The sequence below is a fragment of the Diadema antillarum genome, unplaced genomic scaffold (genome assembly GCF_040938485.1).
Source record: "Diadema antillarum isolate AM-2024a unplaced genomic scaffold, OU_Dant_1.0 seq00000047_RagTag, whole genome shotgun sequence".
Taxonomy (NCBI): Eukaryota; Metazoa; Echinodermata; class Echinoidea; order Diadematoida; family Diadematidae; genus Diadema; species Diadema antillarum.
The window spans coordinates 572,358-582,024 of NW_027271156.1; the positions used below are offsets into that span (position 1 = coordinate 572,358).

Consider the following 9,667-nt stretch of genomic DNA (forward strand, 5'->3'; position numbering starts at 1 on the left):
AAAACTTTTTTTTTTAATGTTGAAAAAAAAAACATGTAAGAGAAAAAAGTATACATATAGGCCTATACATTTACAAAACTTTTAGGATCCGCAGAAAACCTTTTGGACGATATAGACGTCAGAAAACCTTTTTAAAACAGTCAAAACGTTCATAAATCGTTTTAAAAGTTTTATGACCCTTTCCAGACTCGTTTAGAGAACCTTTTAATAACCGTCTAGAACGTCCAGAAAGCCATTTAAGAACGTCTAATGTGTATTTTATTAAAAAATTTAAAAAGTAAAAGTAAGAGATTTTACAGTCACATTCTGGGATTAATAAGCCTTAATACTAATCCTATATTTCAATCTGTTCCTAACATCCTACCACCATATACCTATATCCTATTCTCAGTTGATGTGTCTATATCACATTATTTTGTATACCGGCAAAAATTTTGTAATGCATGAAGACATGGTTAACTCAACTAAGATTAAATCACATATACCTTATAATTAGGCCTATTCAAATAATTATGAAAATACCTCTTCATAACACATTTAGAGATTGTGAATAACTGACCAATCGATAACGTATTGGTACAATTAATACACAAAATTTGAATACAGGATAATTAATACTTTAGATATCAATGTCTTTTATCTATTTCCACTAGTTTTCAAATTTAAGATGTTCTTAGTTGAGTACTAATAAATATGCATGAATATTCATGTTAAAGAAACCAATGACGAAGACGTACCAGACCTAATAACAACTTTTGTGGAAGTTTATAAATGACGAAGACATGGTAGACAGGCGTTTTGTAACGTCCATCGACGTTTTTAAAACGTTCTCAAACAAAAACCTGTGCTTAGTCCAATTGACGTTATATTATGTACGTTTTAAAACGTCCATTTCATACGAAGACGTGCGGAACCTGAAAAAAAAAAAAAGTTGAGGAAACTTTTTTTTTAATGAATTTGCTGGGATCTCATATTGTAGATGAAATTAGTGATATTTGATAGCATCGCACGTTTTATATGATTTAATATCTTTTTGAAATATAATCATCATGATATCTATCTAATATAAATAAATATGAATAAATAATCAATAAAATGATAAACAAATAAATAGATAAAGCAAGCATAAAGGATTCATGCACGTACGATATACATTTTGGTTAAAGTTATTATATATCCAACTATACTCATTGTGATTTTTGTGTGTTTGTGTAAAAAGTTGCTTCCTTGGATAACTTCTCTGAAAATCGGCTATTGCATTACATCTATGTCTACCCCCTATGACGATCACATTTTGCAAACAACAATCTTAGACACAACTGTTTTTCACCTAGGTCATCACTCAACGTCCTTGTTATCACGGTTATTATCAGTGCAAGCACCATTAATCACAAACAAACACACACACACACACACACACACACAAAATGGCAAAATCTTTAATTGAATGAGACCATTAAGATACCAATAAGTTCGGTGACAGATTTTGGTGTTGCTCATTTGCGACCGATAGCCTACCTTGCACTGCATGGCCACTAACGTGACCATGGTGACTGAGCTTTGCCTCACAGTTCAGAGTGTGTTATATCAAGAAGTCGAAAACACCTTTCAGGGCAGTTTATTTGAGTTCTTCTAGAGAAAAAAGAAGAACTACACTGCACTGTAGCGTTTTGTTAGCGAAATGTAAAATAGTATTAAAATATCAGTACAAAAAAAGCAACAACAATCAGTTCACTCCATGTTATATTATAGGCATCAAAAACAGTGACAACAAAATATAAACAAGAAAACACTTAGAACTGAAGAAAGGCTATTGTAACAGTCTTATTGAACTGCTAATGAGAAATAAGCTTAGAAGTTAGTCTACGTAATTTTCTTTAAGACAAACCAATTATTGTTTTGTAAGTTATTAATATTCATATTTCATTTGCATTGTTATCATTATTAGTTGGTATTATACCATTACTGTTGTCATCATGACTGCTCATCCCGGCTACTTCTACTACTATGCTACTACTATAGTAGAAGTATAGTAGTAGTAGTAGTAGTAGTAGTAGTAGTAGTAGTAGTAGTAGTAGTAGTAGTAGTAGTAGTAGTAGTAGTATGGTAGTAGTAGTAGTAGTAGTATAGTAGGCCTACTAATAGTAGTAGTATAGAGTACACATAAGAGTAAGAGTAGTATAGAAGTAGCACAACTGCAAGTATCGCCGTCATCTTTTCACTCCATTTTGAAAGCGGGGAAAAAATACAATAACCACTCAGTTGACTGCATACCGGTAATATAGCCAAGCATAAATCAGTTGAGAAGTTGTTGCTGGACAATCTTTCAATTCTAAAGTGCCACATCTATTTCACAGCTTAAACACAATGACAACAACAGCAAACAAACAAAAAAACAATAATGTAAAGGTCAAAAAGGTGACAAGAATGATCAGACCTGTGTGGATGTATATCCGTATACGAATACGAGAATTATTGCAATGAAGTCATTGACTTTTGTGGTTTTTGAATTATACCTTGCACCTCCTGCCTCGTGAGGATATGATGTCACCGGCAGTGCTCAGGAAATACAGCGGTCCAAACTGTGTGCTGTATCAGTCAGCACTCGCGGGTAGACCATCTGCTGACTGGTACCAGGTACCAGATATTGTTGTTGTTTTTGTTTTTGTTCTTTTTATTTAGTGATATAACACGGTGATTAAAGAGTTGAAGAGTAGGATCCTATACAATGGAAAGGAAGAGAGAAAGAAAAAGGAACAGATATATAGATGTATCGGAGAGAAGAGAGAGAGAGAGAGAGATGATGATGATGATGATGATGATGATATAGGCAATCAGACATACTTTTGGCGGAAATAAAATAAAATGAAATGAAATTAATTAAGGTTTTTACTTTCCCTATCGCAGTCATTTTGTTCCCTGTTCAAATTCATTATTGATGAAGTGAATACCTGTCAAATATCAGTCAGCCCCCTTTAAAGATAAACAAACTAAACAAGAAATTGTAAGCAAACAAACAAACAAAACATAGAGATTCATCAGTCATTTATTGATATCATGATCTTATTCCACAGTTACCCCCTCCCACACACACACACACATACACACAACTACACTCAAAGATGAAGGTAAAATTTTACATCTCGATCCTTCTTGACGTATGATATTATATATAATGTCATAATGACATGGTTGAAAGCAAAGGAAGTGACAAAAACAAACATCTAAAACAAATTTAAAACATGACTGGTACTAACGAAAGAAAAAAAGAAAAACAAGCAGGCACAACAAAGATCTGAGAAATCGAAATGAAACATTCGTATACAAGTTGTAACAAGTATTGAAGAGAGCATCTCGTCATTCTCATTCCTTTATTATCTAACAAGTGTAAAATTGAAATTTGGCAACTTTTTTGTTCTTTTTCCTTCTTGATTTTAATTAGTCTAATGTTCTCCCTTTGTGTGCTCGACCTAACTTATTTTGATAAAGTCATGAAGTTGAATGCACTCCTTTATACTTTATTAGGCTTTAATTGCCCCCTTTCAATCCGTTGGTCATTATGGATGCCCATTTGCGCCTTTTGTGTTGCTTCACTTTTGTTACGTCCTGTTCTTCACCCCGATTCCCTGAACAATGTGTCAGTCGCTGCCTCACACGGCCGGAAAGGCTGTGGAATAAAACCGGAAAAACAACTCATGAGCTGTAACAGCGGGTGATTTGGTACTGTCAGGCACCGATTGGGACGATTTTCAGCTCAAAATGTATAAAAGTCGACCACATTGTCTGTACTCCTCAGATTTCTCGGGTTCGTGCTTCCACGAGAGAAAAACTTCCAAAGCAACGAACAGAAAACTTGTCAAGAGACGGATTCCATCACAATGGCCTGGAAATCAACTTTGTTCATCCTCTTTCTCGCTGCACTTACTGTCGCAGGTAAGAATAACCTCTTTCTTTCACATCGAGTCCTATTTTTTTTTTCATATGTGTACTCTTTTACCTATTCCAAGATTACAATAAAAAAGTTTAGATAAAAATTTCAATATGCACAGAGAATGAGAGAAGAAAAAAAATTACGCGAAACTGAAATTCAAATAATCAGAGATGGCGTATGTTTGATTTTCTGCTCGATAAATCAAACCAGCGCTTAAACACTGTCTAGCCAAAACAAAAAAAAACAAAAAAAAAAAACCCAGATATGAATAACATATATATAATATATGATATATATTATAGATAAATACTTTTATATATATGAGATTAAAATCTCATATATAATAATATCTATATATACTATCATATATATATATATATATATATATATATATACACACTTAAACTTTATTTCTGTGTTAATTATAACTTCGTATAACAATTACACTGTGTTTATGATTCCTAGTCTCTCTCTCAGGCTGGAAAGTTATTATTTTTACTTTCTGAACGAGAACGATACTCACGTATAATCACGGGAAAAACGGTTAGAGTTGGTTTTCAGTTCTACATTACTTGTTGCTTGAAGATTACATTATTATCTCAACGTCTAGTTTCCTTACCAGGGACTTTGGATAGCGTTTAAATGCTATGGGGTTTTGTGTTCCAATACGCACTCAAGGCGCACAAAGGGTTGACATGAGGCTACCACAAAGGTGTGTCTTGATTTGCAAAGTTCGGCAGGTCTAATTGCTTCTATTCGTCTAATAACGTAACGTTTTGTCCACTTCTTTTGTTGCAATATCTGAACTGATACCCTTCATAGTACTGTACATTGACAATGATACCACCAAGATTGGAAACACGCGGACTTTATAATATACGTCTGTCTTTGGTGCTTATTTTACAGTTTGCGCACAGAACGGTCGTCGGGGTCCAGACGATATACGAAGGCGGGGTCGACCCTCTGATCGTCCTGGTAGTTGGGGAGGACCAGGTGGCCGCCAGACTGAGGCGAATCTAGAGCAACGCGGAGGCGGACGACGAGATGGTGGTCGTAGGAATGAGGGACGTTCTCGACCAGGGGAGCAATTTTCAGACGGCCAAGAAAGACAAGGCGTAGAGGGAGGTGAAGGAGCTGAGTTCGGAGGACCAGGGGGCTTCAGACGAAGAGGCGGTAAACCGTTCTTTGGACAGGGAGGAAGACAAGAGGAAGGTCGACAAGGAGGACCGGATGGGGATATGTCACCGATGTCTTTTGGTGGTGGTAGGAGGTCTGATAGAGCCAATGAAACTGATGGAGACGAAAGCTTCCCTGGTCGTCATCACGGAAGGCATCACTCACGCCACCATCACCATCATCAACATCACCATGGAAGGCGTAATGAGAGTGAGGAATCTGAAGAAGGAGATAACAACGGTACCAGTATCTTCCCTTTCAGGTTCGGTCGCCATGGAAACCGCCGACATCACCATGTAAAGTGCAATGAGAGTGAGGAGTATGATGGCGAAGAAGACAACAATGACACTCGCATCTCTGACTTCGAGGATGCACCATTTGGTAGACCATCTCGTCGTCGTCATCATCCCTGCAAACGTAATCGTACTGAGGAGGAAAATGAAATCTCAGATCGAGGGGATCGCCGTGATCAATCTGGACGGGATGGTGGGCGACGCGGCGAAGGTGGAAATGGTCATCCCTTCCAACGTCCGGGCAATGGTGGTCGTCCATTTGGCCGTCGAGGTGACAGAAAACCCGACAGCGATGACGAGGACATGTCGACCACTATCTCAACAAGGACTGAAGAAGTTGAAATAGAAGCAGTTGTTACCGACATCCCCGAAGTGAATGACGGATTTTTGGCATGAGCAGACTTTCTTCGTGTTTTCATGCCCAAGGACTTGGTGAACATTAGAATTTTGTTATCGACCCTGCTTAGCTCGTTTTACGTGGAATGGCACAGACTCGATTGCTCCAAGTTGTATGTCATATACATGTATTTGGAGCAGTAATCCCCTTTAAAATCTTTCCCCAAGCTGCCACAGACTTCTGCAGTCACGTTTTCTTATTTCTCGACTGCACTCAGGACTTTTGATAATCTCCCGTTCAGCGTTATTACCCAATTTCTAGAAAATGATAAAAACCTATTTGATATAATTTTGTTCATATAAGTCGCCACATTTGAAAATGCAATTTGAAATGATCATGATTTGTCGTATTAACTGCCACTTTTGACAAGTGGGAACGGAATATGCATGTAAAAATAATAATAAACTGCATAATTTATGATGCACTATATTGCCATACTTTCAACCGTAATGCCGCGTTGTTTGTTTGTTTTTATGTGCCCTTGATAGAGCAGGAGACAAAAAGAACATTTTACATTTTGTTGATAAGTGTTATGTGTGTTTGTGTGTACATGTGTTTCATGTTCGTAGTGAGGAATTGCGATGTGATTGAAATACATGTGCAGACTAAGAAAAGAAAACACAAAATAGTTTGAAACACAAAAACACGCATACACACACACGCGAGCACGCACACACAGTATATTGGAGGATAATTCACATTTCACGATATTGGGCCAACAGTGAAATATAATTTCATGTTTGATCACGTGTATGCAAAGCATTTCCTTCCTTACCCTTAGTTTTCCAATTACATGTTTCCTGTCATTTTTTTTTTCTTGAGTATGAAAATGTGCCACAAATTACAGAATACAGAATAAGCACTAAAACACACAGATTTGATTTCAAGCTCATCTTTTTTTTCCTTTCCAATTCTTCATTTACATCTCATGATATCCATCAGCTGTCCATGTCATACAATGTAATACATGTACAAATATATTTTGAGAGACATTAAGTCCCAAGTGTGTAAAACCATGGTGCATAGTGTAGATGACACTCCTGTGTTTGAGCATCTCAGTCACAGTGTATAAATATACACATACATTCTCTCGATGCCATCTTCAGGCATAAAATGAATTTTCTGTACATACATTTGATTTGAAAAAATCTCATTCAAAGAATAAATAAATAAAAATTGATGCATTGTTCTGAATTGCTTTTTAAGCATAAATGTACTTCATTTTCCTCTGAAACACTATCTTTACACCAAAATCAAATTTGAGACAACAAAACCGCGTGTAAACCAACCCTTGAAACATTTCCCACTTCCTTCATGATTCAATAATTTTACACACATTTTTGGATAACTCCCTTCTAACATTCATGACAAACCTCAAAATTTTGTAGACATTGTGTCATGACTGCCAACTGGGTACACATGTTCCATTTTTGGCTACTTTGTGGGTGGAATTTCCTTTCCGTATATCTGAATCCATGTGCCTTTTACTGGCTCCAGTGTGAGCTTCAACACGGACAAATTGAACTGGAGCAATTCTACTCCACGCTGCAGTATACAGTAGTTCTACAGTTGTAGGCACAGTACTTGATATTGTGAATATCGTTCTTATGATGGAATCGGGATAGCTCCACATTACGTGAAGATTGTTCAGGAAGGTTTCAGAGCATCCTTATCAATTTCAGAAAGGATATTGTCTCATAAAGGGTTATCATCAAGGTATCAACATCCCAAAGATTAACATAATTACGGTGGTCTTAAGGGGTTTTTAGCACACAAAATTAATGCAAGACATCTTGAAGATATGCAACATTCTGTGCACTATGCTCAAAATCTGCGACTTGTTAAAGGCACATGGTCCCGTGGTTTAGTTGAATGCGTAAGCGGGCACACAGCGCAAGTTTCCTATAGAGACCTACGCTTATCGACTCCTCTTCAGCGCTTATGCTGTGACCCACTTCCCCAAGTCCTAAGAAGACGATCCACTGTAGTCAGTGGTCTGATCACAGTTCGGCTCATGATTCGGCTGAGGGGGATGACAGCTTTAGCAAACTTCTTTTGTGATGTCATAATACAAAGCACATATGCACGCTCCCTGGCATTACTACAGACCATGTGATGCATAGAGAAGACAACGAAGGCAACGTTACCTAGCAACACCTACGCGCTTTACTCTTGATGACACCTCAACTTTGACAATCTTCGTACCAATACTAATGGTGATCGGCAGTCTCATCAACAGCGCCCTCTACACTACCGGGACTATGTGCCTTTAAATTGCTGAAATTGTAAGTACAGTGTGTAGGCAAATGTGTCCATAAATGTACCAAATATCTGGCTAAAGATAACACCTTTTGATTGCAGACCATTCACTATGGTCAAATGTTCAAAACTATGGCTGTGATAGCCCCTGAGGACATCTGGACCCTTTAGTCCAGGATGTGACATTATTTTCAGCAATATTTCATTCTCAGGCTGCCTGGCAGTAGATGGCGCTATTCTAATCATCTGCTTGCCAGTAGAAGCACACCAGGGCCCTGTTGCACAAAAGTTGTGATCAATCATTAGACATAAAATCAACAAACGTAAGGCCCTGAATATTCAATTCCAATCGGCTGATAACAGACTTCTGTTTGATTTTCTGACTTGTACATGAGAGCATCGTTTTATGCAACAGGGCCCAGCCAGCAGACAATCAGAGTTAACCATCCATTGACGGGCAGGCAGATGATGAAACATATTGCATTATACATCCTATTTTGTACTACTCCATAATGAGCTTGACCCTAACTACAGGGGCCTATCCACAATGTCAAGATCTTTTCCATACAGCAAAGTTACAATTTTATGTGTAGGACCACTCATCTCCATATTTTTTTTTTTTTTTTCATTTGAAGAGTTTGTTCGCAAAAACCGATAAGTCCATTTTTGAAGATTTTGAAGTATGGTCTCTGTCATAAAGTACAAAACAATACCTTTTAAATGATATATTGGTCACTACATATAAAGGTAAATTTTTGAAGTTATGGTCAAAAGAAGCAAAAAAATTCTTATCATTCTCTTTATTTTTCTTGACTTTTAATCGCAAATATCTCCATTTGGCAAATATGGACTTATTGGTATCTGCAAACAAACTCTTCATTTTCTTTTGTGTTACATACTTCACAGATAGATGCTATGATTTGCAAGATGATATCACAACAGCCTTTGCGATTCTCTGGCATTATGTTTCTATCTGAATGATTCTACTATACCCAATCTCCAAGAGAAAAAAAAAAATGAAATTACATTACAGTAAAAAGATTTTCTTCAAAATCGAATGCATGTCAATTTCCAAGGAGGAATAATGCTGATTTGGTACTTCAATGGGATGAAACCAATGCATTTTCCATGGCATAATAGTGGCAACTATACACCACATAGCAATTAATGCTGGAGAAAGAAAAAAACAGCAATAAAAAGAGGTTTTCTTTGAAATGTTGCTAAACATCTTCACCCCCCCCCCCAAAAAAAAAAAAAAAAAACTCCATTACTGCTCAGACAACCTGGTACAAGTGTATCTACAATTGTACTGTATCTCCCTTCTCAGTCAGAGAGGCAACATAATTCTAGTGCATGGGGAAATGAAACAGCAAGAGTAAAAGAAGTGTAAAAATATTGGCCTTCTGCCATAAATGTAGAGCAGATTCCACCATTCCTATCCTTGGCGATAAATGGCATCAAGGTAGTTTAACGGGGTCCTGTACCACATGCAATGCACTTGTCAGTGTTCCATGTACAAGTTGCATGGGCAGTGCCTTTGCACAAAGACATGAGCAGGACATCATACTCAGTTCAAGTGTTCAAAATCATTTCCACACAGTGTTTCTCTAC

The 9,667-nt window shown here is 37.2% G+C and overlaps 1 protein-coding gene across 1 annotated transcript; it reads left to right on the forward strand.

Moving 5' to 3' along the window:
- The first annotated feature begins 3,798 nt into the window (after nt 1-3,798).
- LOC139725487 (uncharacterized) lies at nt 3,799-5,796 on the forward strand. The gene is made up of 2 exons (XM_071636560.1): nt 3,799-3,933; nt 4,838-5,796. The coding sequence occupies exons 1-2, from the start codon at nt 3,879-3,881 to the stop codon at nt 5,794-5,796; spliced, it is 1,014 nt and encodes a 337-aa protein (XP_071492661.1). The 5' UTR covers nt 3,799-3,878.
- The last annotated feature ends 3,871 nt before the right edge of the window (nt 5,797-9,667 follow it).

Coding starts and splice junctions, on each gene's coding strand:
- LOC139725487 (XM_071636560.1), top strand. CDS start 3,879: ATGGCCTGGAAATCAACTTTGTTCATCCTCTTTCTCGCTGCACTTACT. Junction 3,934..4,837: donor CGCTGCACTTACTGTCGCAG/GTAAGAATAACC, acceptor CTTATTTTACAG/TTTGCGCACAGAACGGTCGT.